At 44.6% G+C, this 19,261-nt stretch overlaps 1 protein-coding gene across 10 annotated transcripts in view; it reads left to right on the top strand.

Moving 5' to 3' along the window:
* Positions 1-19,261, top strand: part of ptprma (protein tyrosine phosphatase receptor type Ma) — a 300,425-nt gene that overhangs the window by 99,031 nt on the left and 182,133 nt on the right. For all 10 annotated transcript variants that reach the window (XM_070435628.1, XM_070435624.1, XM_023972507.3 and 7 more), the window contains exons 4-7: positions 2,847-2,925; positions 4,762-4,877; positions 10,115-10,289; positions 17,666-17,959. In XM_070435628.1, coding sequence (XP_070291729.1) covers positions 2,847-2,925; positions 4,762-4,877; positions 10,115-10,289; positions 17,666-17,959 — 664 coding nt within the window. The remainder of the gene's footprint in view (positions 1-2,846; positions 2,926-4,761; positions 4,878-10,114; positions 10,290-17,665; positions 17,960-19,261) is intronic.

Genomic DNA, 19,261 nt, shown 5'->3' with positions numbered 1-19,261 from the left:
TTTGCACGCTGGCGTTCGCGTTTTTATTTCCTTTTTGCAAATTAGGCCCTCGTTAAAGGCGTAATTAGCGGCCGAGGCTTCTGCCGTCGCTCAAAAGCAAGAGAGAGGGGAGGAGAGGGACACAAATCTATTAAAACCCATCTGAATGGTTTTATTTAAGGCATCTCGTTTGGCCTCAGCTCAACAATGTTATTTCATGGCTAATGACTCATTTTCTATTTGTTCACTGGGCATTGGGACTGGTGCGGTTGGCCCTCCCTTGTAACACACAAAGGCCATATTTAAATAGGTTCCATTGTAGTAGGTATGGTCCCACAACAATACATCCTACAGCAGCTGATGTGGTAGGCATGATGAGGGGAGCCACGAGAATAGTAGACAGTAGATCCATTAATAATTGGGGCGGCAGGTAGCCTAGTGGTTAGAGCGTTGGACTAGTAACCGAAAGGTTGCAAGATCTTATCTCTGAGCTGACAAGGTAAAAATCTGTCGTTCTGCCCCTGAACAAGGCAGTTAACCCACTGTTCCTAGGCCGTCATTGTAAATAATAATTTGTTCTTAACTGATTGCCTAATTAAATAAAGTTGAAATAAAAAAATAAATACAAATAATTCTGGGCTCCATACGTCAGCTTGGTATGAGGTACGCATGCGCACATCTATGAAGCCTAGGGCTATGTCCCAAATTGCACCCTATTCCCTATATAGTGCACTACTTTTGACCAAGGTCCTATATAGGGGAAAGGGTACCATTTGGGATGAATCCTACCATTCATAGGATCTGCTGTATTGAAGGAGTTTGAACAGAATCATGGCTAGAATTGTAGCAGTGTTTTCTTACAGGAAGTAAGTGTTGCTATCTCCTCTAAGTTGATTTGTGTCCTTGGGTATTGTAGTCTCCCCGGACATGTGGATATTGTAGTCTCCCCGGACATTTGTTTTGGTTTGCTATTTTTGCATCTACAAACCTGATATCTGGGCCCCACATAGTTCTATTATCTTAAGTGTTTGTTTTTGTTGTTCAGAAACTTTGAACGCTGCACTTTTCGTCCTTGATTGTATCTGTCCTCTTGCCCTTGACTGCCAACGGACCGTTTCTGTCATTCGTTACCGAGTCAAGTGAGATATTCAGGGTTCACTCACAACCATTACAGAGAGCGTGTGTTTCATACCAGAACGTTGTTCCCTTCCCTTCTGCCCTTGCTCCCATCACTGATCAGAATTTGGTACTGGATAGTTTAAAACAATATGGTGGCAACTAAGTCTCAGCATTGTTTAGAACTGCCCAGTTGTCCCAAATCCATGAAGGTGAGTGAACAAGGACAAGAGGACTAGTGCATAGGGAACAACTTTATGGAATGAAATGACTGGGAACGAGGGAGGATCTCCAGAAAGCGAGGTCCCATTGGCCCGTTTTCCGGCCCATAGAAAAGCTCTGATGTAAACCAAGTGGGTTGGGCGTGCTGCCAGAACCTCTGCGTGAACAGGAAGGCAGCCCCTGCGTCTTTAACCAGTTGTTTCCTGAGCGATAAGGGCCATGGAATGTGGTCTCCGTGGGGCCACTCCTCAGAAGTGGACCGCGAGGTCAGAAGTGTGAGAACCTGATTCGGGCCGCTCTATTCGTCACTGTGGTAACGCAACAGAGCGTCCCTCGCAGGTGCAGCCGTTAAAAAAAGAACACATGATACAGACACCCTGTCATAGAAACCATGACTCCAGAGTCCAGACAGACTCTCTACCATTCCCCTCCCTCCTCCCCGTGGGAAATGGAGGATGAGACTCTGTACAAGAAAACAACATCTTTCAAAAAAAACATTTAAATGATTAGGTCGATCTTTACGAGGTGTGTACCCTCAAACCGTTTTCTCGGATGAATTCCACTCACGGACTGTAACAGCACTGATGAAGAGGGGGAAGTGGGCTGGGGATCCAACCCATATCACATGCTTCCTAGCTAAAGCATGCTCTCTGGAAGCCATGATGATTCAGGGATATACATGAACCCAGTCATCATAGACCCAGGCCCCATTGTTTGAAATGGAAAGGCTCCAAGTAACAGTAACCCAATCCTTTTCCCCCGTCTGCCTCCCTGCCTCATGCCCCATGTTTGAAGCCTGAACGCGTGGGCCCGGGCCCCTTAAACTGTAGCAGCTGCCAGCTTCTCCCTCCTCTAACTAGATGTACAATGAATGGGAGGCACAGGAGCGTTGTCTATGACTGCGTTCCCATTCTCTACTCTTCTCCTGAAGTGCGCTTGCACATTCCCTGACATGGATTTATTAGCAATGGTGAAAGCTCCCTCCAACCGATGCTTACACCATTTTGATGTTCAAGACAAGTACACACTTTTAAAGTTGTAATAGTAGGATGCATAAGGTATACAATTTCAAAATGGGGTAGTGCAGCATCAGTTTTCCTCTTGTCATGTCAGTCATTGCATACCTTAGAGCTATTTATAACTTTTTAGCTAGGTTTTTAAGACCATACATTTTGATGTAATGTTTGAGTCACTAAAATATCACATGAATACACATTCGACATGGCAAAATGTGTAGAATTGCAAGAAAATGTGCTTTAAAACTGCAACATTTTCTCTGCGTTCCATGGCAAAATGTGTAGAATTGCAGGAAATAAGCTTTAAACCTGTTAAATTTTCTCTCCACCAACACGAGTGGTGTGAACAGTTTGTCATGAACAGTGCTTGTACCCATAGAAATAGAGGGGCGCGGACACAGAGCATTGGGACACATTCTTGAATAGGATGACAGGAAGTGCACGGAGGATGCTGTTTATGTTTGTGTCAACCTCTTACCCACCTCTCTTTCTCTTCTTTCCTCCCCTCTGCAGATTGTCTTTGAGGCGGTGAGCACAGGACAAAGAGGTCTACTAGCCATCAAGGACGTCACACTGCMAGGSCMCCMSTGCAGTAARKYYYCCCCCCCCCCCCCCCACACACAATGAATGTGCTATGTAGCACCCGTCCCTTTCGTGTCTCATAAGTCACCCACTACCACTGGGTTGTCACTCTTCAGGCACCCCCATCTCCCTCTTCTCACATGTTATTGCTGTCACCTACCGACCCATGTCTGTGCTATATAGCAAACTCAATATACAGTATATTCCTGGGCAACATATTTACAGTCCTGTGACACGAACGAAGCTAGAATATACTACACAAGCCGTCATATTAAATATGTCCTTTGAATCAAAGGCAAAAGGACTAGATGGCGGCGAGCTTCTTGTGTCCTTGCCCTCCTCTCCAGGAAACACTCCGGTTCCACAGTCCTCCCCCAGATTTGTGAAATTCCATGAGGAAGCTAGGCTAATTGCCTCGGATTGAACGGACAAATCTGCTTTGCCATGTAGCCAGGCACAGAGGAACACCACTCCACAAAGAATGTGGGATGATTGCAAGTGCGTAGTACAGCACACACATTATGTTGACTAAAGGTATAAACACGCATGAACCACTCACATTTTCCTTCGTCACATTTCAGTTCTGTTTAGTCGTTTTCCTAACAACGTCACTAGCCTAGACTCGTGTGTGACTTTCCAACGGCTCTCGACAGATTAAGTGTCAACAAAGAGGCTCTTTAAAGTTTGGCCTCTGTCCACATTTATTTTCCAGGTGAAGCAAGGCAATACCATTAGCCCTCAACTCCAAAGACTGGGGGAGTGCTGAGCTGGGAGATATCAGGGCCACCGCGTTACTTCACAAGAGTTGTTTTAATTGCCTACCGCACAGTTCCATGGCGCGCACTCTAGTGTACCTCGTCTCAGATATCAGAATCAAGGTCGTCGCCCACCACGGCCCGCGTGTCTCGAACACAGACAAGGGGGAACTAATTAAAAACGAATTTCCATAATTTCATTAGCATGGACTTTCATCCGTGCGTTAGTGAGGTAGTGATCCCACCTACCATTATGTATTCAGATTGACCCAGATTCCCCAGCCAAGTCAGATGGGTTGTTAGTTCAACTGGCAAACTATTAAGGAGTAAGGAGACAACCCACCATACGCACGCACCATATCAACAAGTTTACATAGAAGTGTGTGTTTTTGATAGTGGCCAAAATGCAGGGAGCTCTGAACACTGAACAGGGGCCAGAAAAAATAGTTTATGGCTCCGTTTTGATTTGCAACCTGACCCCTAACCCCTTTTCCTCCCCTCCTCCCCTTTTTGCTTTATCCCTGTTATTGCTGCGTTGGTGAAAACTTTCTTCCAATATCCTTGAACTCTGGAGTCGAAAGGTTTATACTTTCCCCGGCTAAAATATTTTCACCACAGCTTGCCTCCTGACCTTTCACCTCTGTAATATCCTAATTGAAAACGCTGTCCCCGACACTCCTCCTGGGAAGAAGGTAAAAAGAAAAAGTGTAAGGATCCATTTTGTGATTGAATCTCGGCAGATTTCTCCCCCGCGTTGCTCAAGAGATCAGACCAAGGTTAGGCCAACGCCAATGGAGAATAAATGTGATTTGTTTTTGGTAGGATTGAAAGATAATTGGCCGTATTAGTATGAGTTGAGGCAGATTCCATATACGTGCTCAGTTTACTGGAGAAATTGAGAAAAGGGGAATTCGGGAGAAAAACAACCACCACAAATTCCCATTAATCTCAATAAGAATGAAACCGTTAGTCTCAAAGGAAATTAAACTGAAAGTGGATGAGACTACAATACATGCAAGTACTGTATTTAGCATGCTTAATATGGTTTTGGTAATTGTATACATCTCTCTCTCTCTCTTCCTCTCTTTTAGTGAGCACCCCCCACTTTCTCCATATCAAAGGTGTGGAGGTCAACGCCAGGCAGACTGCCACATTCCAGTGCACAGTTAACGGTCGACCACAAGACAGCCATAACCTCTGGTTACAGGTGAGTCCATTTTGACCTTAACACTCGGAACGCCGGAATTCCATAACTACTAGAATGGCCATGACGGTCATTCTGACAGTTGATATTTCAATTGTGTACATAGTCCATAATAAGTAATACATTGCTAAATGAATGAATTTATTATGTTAAAATAGGTCATAAGAAACCTCAGGATTTCAAATGCAAATTGTAATCAATCAGAGAATGTATTGATTGGTCCAGAAGTGCATAGAGTGTTAATATTAAAATAAGACTACAGTGTATTTCCTGACTATTAGACAAGTTGCCTGCCCAGCTGGCCCATTCAAACTACACCTAAACTATATTGAAACTAATTTCACACATATAATGATAATAATAGATGTGGCCTAAAGACTAGATTAAATTGACAATGGTCTAATGGGTGACACTATTATGTAATAGAGAATGAAGAGACTGAAAACCAGCGCAGGGTGCATTGACAAAGGAATGGAGCTTACCAAATGGCACTTTTTCCATATCCTACAGAGCTCCAGGCAGGCCAGACATTTTGATTGGGGGGGCGGCAAGTACAAATTACTGTGCAACTATATCGTAATTTTCCATTAAGACAAATTGTTGAAAAGTATTTGTATAATTTTGTTGCAATGTTTTCATAAACCATGTCCAATATTGTTTGCCAATATATTTAAAAAATCCTATTGTTGATGTCGGTCACATTACTGCTAACTAATGTGAGCTAGTTATACTGCACGTACTGTGCAGATCCAAAATAATCCTAATGGTGGCAGCCTAAACCATAAATTTATGTTTTACATGAAATAAAGTTGTAGTTAGGTGCAATATAGCAGGATTGGGATTTTAGGCTACCATCCTTTTGGATTATGTTGGAACTGCGCAAACTCGCAGTAGTAGGCTTGTATTATAACTCTAGAGTGGGGGGGGCAACTTTTGCAGAAAATATGTACTAATGCTGACATCAAACACGCTTGAAAATCATGATTTCATAATAGTTGTGGTAATAAATCACAGATTCCAAGGTCAATTAGCTACAGGACCATCTTTCTACCTAATTAATTACACCAAAACAAATACACCCGCTCCAACACCCCTGTAGTAACAACACTTCACAATGTTACACACATGTACAGACCAGCATACAATCCTTTCTAACTAAATATTCAGTGTTTGTGACTTATATTACACAGTACTAGGACGTTAGTCCATCCATAACGATTAGAAATGAAACAAAATCAAACTGTAGGTGCAAACCTGTCTGACTTCTCTTTCCCTAAAGTGTTAGTATGTATATTTTTGTCAATTGTCATGATGCATTCTATCTTGGGTCATTGAGCTCCTAAGCCAGGTGTGTAGACATCTTAATGCACTAGTGGAAAGATCTCTCACAGCTGCTAACTGGGATGGTCAGCGCTGCCTGTATGATTTGATTGCCTTCAGTGATAGGAACATATTAGAGTCTAACAGTTTATACACACAGAACATGTCAGAAGTGGAGTCTTTCCTTTCTTTAAGAGGTCATGTTTAGCAGGAATATGCTATGTTTTTCTTGTGTGGGCCTCCCCTCTCTCTCTGATAGCTGGATGAACAGGCCGTGGCTCGGGTGGTTGATGTCTTTGATGTTTTTGGCCTTCCTGTGACATCGGGTGCTGTAGGTGTCCGGGAGGGCAGGCATGCGTTGTGCAGACCGCACCACCCGCTGGAGAGCCCTGTGGTTGCGTGCGGTGCAGTTGCCGTACCAGGTGGTGATACACCCCGACAGGATGCTCTCAATTGTGCATCTGTAAAAGCTTCTGAGGGTCTTGGGGCCAAGCCAAATTTCTTCAACCTCCCGAGGTTGAAGAGGCGCTGTTGCGTCTTCTTCACCACACTGTCTGTATCGGTGGACCATTTCAATTCGTCAGTGATGTGTACGCCGAGGAACTTTAAGCTTTCCACCATCCCGTCAATGTGGATAGGGGCGTGCTCCTCCCTCTGCTGTTTTCTGAAGTCCACGATCAGTTCTTTTGTTTTGTTGACGTCAAGGGAGAGGTGTCGTCTGCAAACTTGATGAAATTGTTGCACGTTGCGTTTTTATATTTTTGTTCAGTATATGTAATCACCAATTGTGAATGAAGAACAGGGCGGACCTTTCTATTGTATTCATCTATTCTAATTCTAATCTCAAAACGGTGTATGCCGATATCAGTCCACTGAATCCATGCAGTCTTATTAGTCTACTCTAGGCCTACTTGGAGTAGTGTGAGCGTGCATGATTTACAATGGCAAGAGCAAGACGAATGGATGCACATGCTGCATTGCGTTGCTACAAGATCTGAGTGAAAGTGACTCAGATGACAGAGGAAAAATGGATCATGACATCGCTGATTATTATTCTGGTTCATGCTGATCGACTTTCCATATCTGGGAAAGGATCCGTATCGGGCAGCGGGTGAGCGATACTCGGATAATGTAGTGATGAGGCTTGTGGAACCTTGCATTGGCAAGGGGAGAAATGTCACCATGCTTCATCAACGGGGACACAACAAAGAGAGAACCGGCGACTATTACGCACTACAACCGGACAAAGGTATGTCAACATTACATACTATGCATTGCCGTAGATAAACTTATGCAATGCATTATGCTCTTCTGTATCACACGTTTGTTTTTCCTATGGGAATATAATCCTAACCTGTTCCATTCCATAGGTCGGTGTGGACGGCACGGCTGGACTCTGTGAAAGGAGGAACTCCCCGCTGGCCTGTTGCTGTGTTCTTTAACATGCCTGACTTGGCTGCTATCAACATACACATGTTGTTCAAGTAGTGTATGAACAACACCATGAGCAGGACAGACTTCATAATGAGTCTGGCACACCGGCTACATGAGAGCCAAGGCCGCAGCTAAGGTTCCACTCTAGCCTAATTGTGCTCCGCTCCCGGCAAGGAGAAACTGCCAGGTGGGCAGATGCACTTGCAACAAAACCTACAACGCCTGTTTCAGCTGCAAGCGACTTATTTGTGCATGGTGTTGAAAGCAAGTGAAGGTGACAAATATTTTTGGTGAACGTTAGGACAAGGTATAACTGCTAAATTGGATCCAACTGCTGCGTGAAGACGCACACCATATTGTAAGCACGAGCGAGGCCACAAATGTGTCCAATAACTGACAATAGACTATTCTTGACCGGTGTCATATCGACACTTATATTTATCATAATGCCATTATTTATTTTTAGCTGATTTTCACAAGCATGCTTGGCACTTAAGCAATTAGGCCCGAGGAGGTGTGGTAAATGGCCAATATACCACAGCTAAGGGCTGTTATTAGGCACGACGCAACGCTGCCTGGACACAGCCCTTAGCCGTGGTATATTGGCCATATATCACAAACCTTATTGCTATTGTAAACTGGTTACCAACGCAAATACTGGAAACTGGAAAATTAAATGTTTTGTCATACCCATGGTATACGGTCTGATATACCATGGCTTTCAGCCAATCAGAATTCAGGGCTTGAACCACCCAGTTTATAATGATGTTTAGGCTACTGATATTGTCTTCATTGACCAGCGCGTCTTGTTGGTTTGGATCATTTTGATTTGTTTTGTCTTTATAAAAAATAAGCTTTTACTGCATTCCAACGCACATGGTTTTTGTTTCATAGTTTGTAACAAAGGCACTCCACAAATAAAATGTATTTTACTCTTGAAATTCTGTGTTTTAGTTTTTAGTTTTTACATAGGGCTATAGCCTACAGTAAAATAAACGAATGAAAATGTTTTGTTCAAATATTTACTTTTTGTATTCTAATCTTACAATCATAAACACAACCAAATGACATGGTCACGAAGGGGTGTCCAACGAGGCCTGGCTTAAAATGATTTATTAGACTGGCGGTTATTGGTAATCCTTGAGGCCCGGCTAGTCTACTGTTAAATATGCATATGGTCATTTTGACTGTCATGGAAATTTGAGGATGAAATGCTCAGAACATGTTTGTCTTGTGATAATTATCTTAAAGTACTGCTAAAATACACGTACAGTATTTAGGAAAAGTCAGGCACAGGTTGGTTCAAGGTTTTTATTGAGATGAAAACGGTCAGAATGACCGTCTTGGAGGTTCTAGTGTTGAACAGTCCAGTTGTGGTCCTTTTCGATCCGAAGTGTCACCATGTTGCAGTCACATGAAGGCTACATGGAACTGCCGTTACCGGACTCCTGTGTGAGTTGGTCGTTCCTCTTACCGAACGCCTTTAATCCTCGTTAACGGAGGAGATGAAACGCTAGCATTAAGTGAAATCCCCCGGGTGACATTAATGAAGAAATATTCCTGAAAACAAATGGCCCCAATCTGGCGTGTGTGTGTGCGGTCCGTGTGTGTGTGGTGACAGCTGTGGGGGGAGCCGGGGCTGTGTGTGTGCAAAGAGAAGAACAAACAGATCTGCTCTCGCTGACAGGATCCTCTGTCCCTCTCTCTCCAAACAGACCAGGAGACGAACACGAGCGCACACACACACACACACACCACTTGTGGCATTGCCCTAAGCTGTTTTTGACCCCCCCCTTCCAGTTTCATGCATCACATGAAAACAATAGGAGGATATCTCCTCTTCACATGAAGACCCAGTGCTCTGTTTTGTCGGTGTTCCTCTCCCATCTGAATTCTTTGACCGTTAACAGTTCAGTTTGACCTCTCTGACCGTCTGCAACGATGCGTTCCCCTTTTCCCAGTAGGACTAGACTAGCGTTGCCTGCCAGGCAGCTTCGTACACCTCTCCCATACATAAACACACCAGCTGTATGGAAACCTGCTGGTTAGCACAGGGAGAATGGCAGCGGTGGTGTTAGACCCCGTAGCCCGCAGGCGCTCTTCACTCGGCCTCAGCACTAGTGTTTACAGTATGCCGTGTGTGGAGATTTGAAATCACTACAATCTACAGTACAATCTATTGTACTCTAGTCGACACCATGCTGGCAGTGTTGAGTTCATAAACAAAGTTTGACAAGAGTCACTGCAGAAGACACATTTTGTCATCCGTCAAATGAGGGGAACCATTTTGGATGGGTGATGTTTTTGACACATCATTCCTAATGTATATTTACATGAACGTGTGTCGCTGTATATTTCCCAACCAGGGCATTGCAGAGATACACAATATTTGTCACAGAGGGGAACCAGTTTGGATGTGGGGGTGTCACAACACTAGTAATGTACATTTACATGACCGGTTTGTTTGCTGTATATTTTCCTACCAGGGTATCGGAGGGAGACAGGCCCCGATGAGAGAGACCAAGCCGGTGAACTCCCGCCGCTACATCGCCACGTTYGACGTGGAGAACACCACCAAGGGAGACTCGGGCCGCTACCGCTGCATCGTCCACTCAGACAAGGGCGTGGGCGTGTCCAGTTACGCCGACCTGACGGTCAAACGTAAGTCACGTTCTGTTTGTATCTCGCAAAAGACTGGTTATGTTTCTTCAAAATTCACCCCAATTTAAGATGACAGCCAAAGAGTTATATGAAATTTCTCTCTCTCTGTGATGATTTGCTCTAATCCTGACAGGCTAGATGGAGACCTGTCAATCACTCTCAAATAGCCCCTGTGTTTGTCCACCAGCACATGTTGCCACGGCAGCAGACTCCGGAGGCAGCCTCACTGTCGGTCTCAGAGGAGAAGTGTATAGCTCACAGCAGTGTGTGTGTGTGTACTTGCCTGTGTATGTGTGCATATACGTGTACTACTGTAAAATGGTTATCTATCAGACCTGTCAATGCAAATGAGGCCTGGCGTGTTGGAGTGTGCCATAGTAAATCTCCCTCCACTAGGTTGTGTGGAGGAACGATGCATGATGGCTGCCTCCTTCACCATGTCAAATTATGCATCATCATTTAAACGCCATTACCAAAGACGCCCATCCTTCTTACCTAATTGGGATGTATTAGAACAGCTACAACCAATTCCCTCTTATTCCCTTTATTAGTTTAAATTGAGTCGTCGACATTTTTCAACCCAGCAGTTTGTCCCCCTCTCCTAAATGAAATATTAGATCAGTGAAATAGTACATTTCAATGCATTTGCTATCGCCGACTCGCTCCAGGGTCCTTTTTTCCCCACCTGTTTTTTTTCATCCAATTACTGGTGTTTTGTCTAGCGAAGACTTGTGGAGGCTGTGTCAGGGGAGCGCTACCCAGCTCTGCTCTATCTCGGAGTTGGAGTTAGTGACCTTACCGCCATGGGCCCGTATTCACACAGTCTCAGAGTAAGAGTGCTGATCTCGGATCAGTTTTTTAGATCATAATGAATAAGATTATATGGAGAGGAGGGCCTGATCCTAGATCAGCCCTCTTACTCTGAGACGCTTCTTGAATACGGGCCCTGGTCTAGCCGAGGACCCAGGAACAGTCTTTAACCCTGCTCTGGTCTTACAGGACTGAGCCTGCAGGTTAACAAGGCTGACCTTGGGACTGTGGAGGGCTGGGGTTGTAAATCATTAACATTGTACTGGGGCATTCCAGGTCCCAGGGGGAGCCATTACTCTACCACTACTGCCAGTTAGAGGCCATTGTATTAATTTTATTTTACCAGGTAAGTTGACTGAGAACACATTCTTATTTACAGCAACAACCTGGGGAATAGTTACAGGGAAGAGAAGGGGGATGAATGAGCCAGTATATGATCTGACAGGCTATATGATCCACCTGGTACCATACCTACTGCCAGTTAGAGGCCAGTATATGATCTGACAGGCTATATTATCCACCTGGTATCATACCTACTGCCAGTTAGAGGCCAGTATATGATCTGACAGGCTATATTATCCACCTGGTATCATACCTACTGCACAGGTATATGTAAACCCTTTAGATACTGGCTTAGATCTGCACCTTTGGTTTTGGAAGTTGATTATTTTAGTTGAGTTTGCAGTGAATGTCACGTTTTTCTCCGACTTTGGGTGTAGTTCATGGGGTTGAGACTTTGGGTGTAGTTCATGGGGTTGAGACTTTGGGTGTAGTTCATGGGGTTGAGACTTTGGGTGTAGTTCATGGGGTTGAGACTTTGGGTGTAGTTCATGGGGTTGAGACTTTGGGTGTAGTTCATGGGGTTGAGACTTTGGGTGTAGTTCATGGGGTTGAGACTTTGGGTGTAGTTCATGGGGTTGAGACTTTGGGTGTAGTTCATGGGGTTGAGACTTTGGGTGTAGTTCATGGGGTTGACCGCAGCCTCTTCAGGTGGACCGCTTGGGCAGAGTGTGGCCAGGTCACAAGGGAGGGATTGGCTTAGCGTCCAGCTCAGAACAGTTCCTTAACCATACCCTAATCACATACGGGAAACTCATGTATAATATATGTACATATATGCAGGGGAATTCAAACTGTATTTACATACAGTACCAGTCAAAGCTTTGGACACACCTACTCATTTCAAGTGTTTTTCTTTATTTTTACTATTTTCTACATTGTAGAATAATAATGAAGACATAAACTATGAAATAACACATGGAATCATGTAGTAACCAAAAAAGTGTTAAACAAATCGAAATATATTTTATTTTAGATTCCTCAAAGTAGCCACCCTTTGCCTTGATGACAGCTTTGCACACTCTTGGCATTCTCTGAACCAGCTTCATGAGGTAGTCACTAGAAATGTATTTAAATTAATAGGTGTGCCTTGTTAATTTGTGGAATTTCTTTCCTTATTGCATTTGAGCCAATCAGTTGTGTTGTGACAAGCTAGGGGTGGTATACAGAAGATAGCACTATTTGGTAAAAGACCAAGTCCATATTATGGCAAGAACAGCTCAAATAAGCAAAGCGAAACGATAGTCCATCATTACTTTAAGTCATGAAGGTCAATCAATATATGTCAATATATTAGGCTTCGGTATGGATCAGTAGCTTAGGCATTCACTGCACCCCTAGAATTAACAAAAGCTGTCTTTCTGAACAGACCTGACCTCCAAATTGCACCATTTAGTTGCACCATCACTTCCTGGTGTTATTTTATAACTACTGCATGTGCATCACACAGTAATAGTGTCTTCAAGTCCTTACCTAGGCTAGCAACAGGCTTAGTTTACCCTGTCCTCCTCCCTACTCATTCACTCCCTCTGAATTGTGAATGCCTAGCACTGGCACACTAGCAACAACAACTCACAGAACATCCAACATCTCTCTGACCCTGTTTCTAACCCCTCTCCAAATATTGAACCATAATCACTTCACCATAATGGGACCCAGAAGTGGAGTTTACATGAGCAAACACATCCCATTGGACAGGGACCAGTTCAAAGTCATCTGGGGAACCATGCGGGCTAAGGGGTTAGGTTGCACGGCGACCGACCAGCCAGTAATACTCTATATATAACCTGTTTAGGGTAGGGCCTTGTGGCCACTGGGGGGGTGTGGCTGGCAGCAGGTGCTAGCTAGAGGCACAGCAGCGTTTAGCTTATAGTCTCCGAGCCACATGGTCGCTGGCTGCTGAAAGCTGACTCTTTGAACAAGGGCACTCTTCTATGATCTCTGGGTTGTTGAAAAAGTGGGACTTTTAGTTCAACTGTAAAATGGGACTTGTAGTTCAACTGTAAATATGAAGGAGGGCTCTTTGGACTCATCCTTTTTGTTTTGTTTATACTCCAGGTGGAATTGATTACATTTTCCTGGAACCAGCAGGATAGTCCCAAAAATGCAAACCATGCCCCTCTGGCACTTTCGGCAGACTCTATCAAGTGCTCGGTGTTTGAAAGAAAACAAGCACTCTTACCATACAGATTGTTGTCACCCACTCCAGCCCCAGCACTTTGATGCTGTTTAGTTATTACTGATGGTCGATACCCACGCAGAGTAGACAGGGAGTGAGGCCTGACACATCACAGGGTGTCACAAGGTACCCATCAGTGCGATGAGGCTCCAACCTTTTGTTTTCCCATTCTGCTACGCGTCAGTGGCCGTGGCGGATCGATTGCCGGGCCCTCCCGACGCTGAAGGAGCTGATGCCTTATTTCTTTCTCTTTCACCCCCCCAACCCAAACAAAATGACAAATGTGGTATCGACTGACCGGAGATGTTGACTCGTCCCGCCACCCGAGCACCCGCTAGAACACCTTACAAGCCATGCTGTCTAAATCCGCCCCACAGCCAGATTGAACTGTCACCATCTCAAAGTAAATCTGAGGCAGCATTGCTCTCTCTCGCGCCCTCTATTTCTCGCTGTCTCTCATTCTCTCTTTCGCTCTCTCACTTTTTCCTTTGTCTCTCTCTCGCTGCTTCTGGAGACAATAAACATTTACTAATTGGGTGTGTGAGCGTCTACACCTGTTTGCTGTCTGAGAATAGATCAGTCAGTACCCCAGGGATCAGGACGGCTGGCTCGACCATGATCAGGACGGCTGGCTCGACTATGAGCACGACGGCTGGCTCGACTATGAGCACGACGGCTGGCTCGACTATGAGCAGGACGGCTGGCTCGACTATGAGCAGGACGGCTGGCTCGACTATGAGCACGACGGCTGGCTCGACTATGCAGCAGGACGGCTGGCTCGACTATGAGCAGACGGCTGGCTCGATATGACTATGAGCAGGACGGCTGGCTCGACTATATGCAGGACGGCTGGCTCGACTATGAGCAGGACGGCTGGCTCGACTATGAGCAGGGACGGCTTTGGCTCTACCATTGCCAAAGAAAGACTATCTCCATCATAGAAATGGAATGAATAGAATTGAGTATAAGCTTGTCAGGTGTAATGCGACCAATAGAAAGTACCTAAACGTGCAAACCCTGCTGACATTCACACTCAGTGTAAACCCAGGTCTGATGTGTATAGAGTGGTGTGAACGGGACAGAGGAAGAGGTGTGATATGCAGGGAAGGTCAACAGGTGGGCAGCCATGACGTGTCTGTGTGTGTGTGTGATTTAACATTTTTTAAATGTATTTAACTAGGCAAGCCAGTTAAGAACAAATTCTTATTTAACATGACGGCCTACCAAAAGGCAAAAGGTATCCTGCAGGGACGGGGGCTGGGATAAAAAAATATATATATATATATATATATATATATATATATATATATATATATATATATATATATATATATATATATAACAGACGCACACCATGACAAGAGGGACAACACAACACTACATAAAGAGAGACCTAGGCGCAACACATGACAACACAGGATGGTAGCAACACAACATGATAACAACATGGTAGCAACACAACATGGCAGCATCACAAAACATGGTACAAACATTATTTGGCATAAGACAACAGCACAAAGGGCAAGAAGGTAGAGACAACAATACATCACGCAAAGCAGCCACAACTGTCAGTAAGTGTGTCCGTGATTGAGTCTTTGAAGAGATTGAGATAAAACTGTTCAGTTTGAGTGTTTGTTGCAGGTTGTTCCAGTCGCTAGCTGCAGCGAACTGAAAAGACGAGCGACCCGTGGGTGGGTGTGTGTGTGTGTGTGTGTGTGTGTGTGTGTGTGTTACTTTCATTGACTCCAGGATGTACAATATCCTGATGAGTGTAAATCACAATTGAGTCAGGCTTCACCCCCCAGTGGACACATTATAGACAGTGGTCTGGAGCTGTAATTCACAAAGTGAGTGCTGATCTAGGATCAGGTCCGACCTGTCCATCTCATTCATTGTAATCTAAAAGTCACAAATGGACCTAGATCAGCACTGCTACTGTGAGACATACGGCCCCTGGGCAGACAGAGACAGACATTCTGTCCTTTCCATCTCATAGAAAGGTGACACGTTATGAGGCCAGGCTTGCACCTGCCCCAGCCAGTCTGCCAGGAAGACGGATGAGCCATTATTTCACCAGTAATTGGGGTTCTCCCTGGTTCCAATCGATATCAGCGGCCCTGGACATGGTGTGTCTGTGTGAACTACACACACCTCCAGCGGCCACGAAATACTCTGAGGTCCTGTTTTTTTACAAGTCTTGATGGCTCAATATCGTATGGGAATAAGATGACTGTTAAATACAGATGTAGGATCTTAATTTGATCACTCTTTTGTTGCTGAGAATTGTCCTACACCACAGGAAATGCAGATGAGCTTTGCGATTTACATAAATTCACTGAAAACCCACACACACACGGTTAAATTAACAGTATTGCACTTTTCATGTAGCCTACTTTTGGCTAGCTATCAAGCAACATTATGGACTCAATGTTCAAATCCTGTTGCTGCAGGATTATTTTGCTGTGACAATATAGGTCAAATTAAGATCATACATCTGTAATTGAATATACTATATTTAGGGAATGTCCTCGTATGCACCTTCTATATAAAAAAAAACTGTGTTATTGGAAAGAATCTGGAGAACTCAACTGGACTTTTCTAAGATAAAATCCTCACAGTGATATGAGTCACTCAGACTGATATCCAAGTCTTATCTATTTAGTTACGTTAGGGCTAATAAATGCACCAGAGTTTTCGGACTTAGTCATACAGTCACCAGGACACCTGACTGGCTTGTCGGACAAGCTATCATCAGGGCAAAGACTAATTACAGGGCAAGTCACTAGCTGTGTATGTGTGTGACAGAAGGATTGACAGTCCCATTCGTGTGAGACACTCATCACGCAAGAAAAGAGGGAGAGGAGAGCGGCCATATCAAACTTCAAAGGCCAACACTGGGCTGTGTTTAGACCGAACATGCTGATGCTGACATGTAGTTACTAGTCATAGCTGTAGGACAGCGTCACACGTCCATGGAAGTCGAGCCTGTCACTCCCTAGACCAGACAAAGAAAAAAAACCTGACCCTTAGTCATAGAACAACAGACCAAAAAACGGTGAGAAAACATTCCCCCTCACAATGGACAGAAATTGTCTCATTGTCTTATCGTCGATGATTGAACACGATAGACTGGCTTTGGCAAAATGAATCCTTCTCAGAGGTCTCTTCGGGGAGACAAAGAGAGATGGGTGGAGGAGAGGAGAGGGAGATTATTGAAATGGGTCACGGGAGAAATGGAGCAGGACCGGTGGGAGTGATGAGTAATGGGATTCAGGTTGGCTGTTCTATCGGCGAAGGTCAGGAAATTAATTGGTTTAACTCATTACCTCGCTTTTGATCTCTCTCCGTTTCACCGTGCTCTCCGCTTCAGCCCGTTACTCCTGGCTTTGTGTGAGGCACCGCCACTACAATCACTTAATTGCTCTTACTTAAGATTTAAGCTTCCGATATCATGCTAACATGTTTTCTATTTCTCTACAGACTCAAGTTGGATGTAATTGAGAATGTTGAGCTCTATTCTGTTCTTTTTGCAAAGTAAACCGGTGGTATTTGCACAGTTTGTGTGTTTATCTATGCTCACTGCAGGTTTAGCGCAGGGTGCTATTTGCCATCTCCCTTGTATAGCAGAGTCAAGGTGAATCATCAAGAAACAGAACACATTTTGCAATGTAATATCAGTTCCTGGAACCATATGAATGAAATCCCCTAGAGAGTAAATATATATAGTGTCTCTGGGGATAAAATAATTCATATATTATAAAGTATTAAAATAACTGGCCTGTTTTTACCAATTTTCTATTAAATATTACCTGTAATTAATGGCAATATGAGTGAAATAGTTTTTTTTCCCATGACAACATCCTCTATAAGGAAGTAGCAAGCATTTTGAAACGGTTTGTTTGAGATACAAGTTCGAGGTGGGGTTTTTGAGTTGTTGTTTTTTCTCCTATTTATGCTTTGGCCACATATGAGTGGTATTTATCTACCAATTGAAATGCCCATTTAAGACTCCTCATCTAACCCTAATCTCTTCCTCTTTGACCCCCAGAGCCCCCGGTGCCCATCGCTCCGCCCCAGCTCACCGCCGTGGGTGCAACCTACCTGTGGATCCAGCTCAACGCCAACTCCATCAATGGTGACGGGCCCATCGTGGAGCGGGAGGTCGAGTACCGCACGGTGGCGGGCAGCCTCATCGACAACCAGCCCGTGGACAAGACCACACACAAAATCGGCCACCTGGACCCCGACACGGAGTACGAGATCAGCGTGCTGCTCACCCGGCCCCTGGACGGAGGAACTGGGGCGCCCGGACCCCCCCTGAGGGCCAAGACCAAGTGTGCTGGTGAGTCCAATGCAAAGACACACACACACACACCCCATTAGAGGAGGAGAAGGCCCTTTCTCCGTGTAATACATTATGGTGTACAGTTACATACTAGCAGTTATACAGTACTTGGTGTAATGACACACTATTTTCAGCACAGTCATACATTATACAGTTGGACCCTGTCGCTATACAGTGGTGCTTACTTATGGCTGTTCATTGACATTTACTTCAGTGGGAGTGGTAAGTGTGGCAATACATACACCACTTTAGCTACACGCAATGTACAGTCAGTTGCAGTGAGGCCCTTTGATAAAGTGACACTGTCATGAAATGAATAGCCCGGGCACTATATACTTAACTTGTTATGCAATTACACATCTGAAGAATACTTTAGATACTCACATTCTACAAATTCAGTACACTTACTGGCAAAAACCATGCACTCATACTCAACATTTTAAACTACCTGTTTCATGGGGCAGATACTCTACGTGAACCATGGGAATGTCTGAGTTAAATTTTCATGGATGGATCTCAGTTTCAGCCTTTAGGGGCTTGCAGTGTCTGGCCGTTCACTCTCCACCCACACACACAGCTTAATTTCCCCCTGGGTCTGGGTCTGTCTAGGTGACCACAGGGGCTGATGGGATGTGAGGAATGTGAGAGCGTCTGACTGCAGGAGAAGAGCGGAATCTCCTGTCTCCACTTTCCCTGTAGCAGGAGGTCCACTTTCCCTGTAGCAGGAGGTCTGGGTGGCCAGTGCCTCCTTCACAGTAAAGCATACCTTCTGGCTTAAGTCAAGTGTTTAACATTCCATCCCAAAGGGATGTACAACATCTATCAGCATGATATGCAAGCATACATTAGATTGTCTATTATAATTCTGGACTACCATGAACATGAGTGTGGTGCTGGATATGATCAGGGTATGTGAGGCTCGGTAGTATACGTGATTAAAGTCGTATTATCTCTCTGTGGTTTGGTGACAGCTTGACAAGACATCACGTTTTCAGTGTCAGGCGGGAGAACGGACCATCCACAGCTCTTTTGGGATTGGGAAGAGGATATATTGCTTCCTCTCTTTTGTGATGGAGGTGGTTGCAGAGGGGAGGCTGACTGACCCAGGAGTGACACAAGGGTGATGGATGGCCCTACATGTCTCGTCTTAAAAGCTCTTCCTCTCTGTGGAGGATGAAACGTTTTTATATCTGATTTCCCTGACTGTCTCTGAGCTGCTAAAAGTTTCAGAGGAGGGTTGTTCCTTTGCTCTTACCCCCCCCATATAACCACTATTTTCAGAGCAGTTCAACAGTTTTT

The sequence above is a fragment of the Salvelinus sp. IW2-2015 genome, linkage group LG27, assembly GCF_002910315.2.
Source record: "Salvelinus sp. IW2-2015 linkage group LG27, ASM291031v2, whole genome shotgun sequence".
Classification (NCBI taxonomy): domain Eukaryota; kingdom Metazoa; phylum Chordata; class Actinopteri; order Salmoniformes; family Salmonidae; genus Salvelinus; species Salvelinus sp. IW2-2015.
This window is presented reverse-complemented; position numbering and strand designations above follow the sequence as displayed.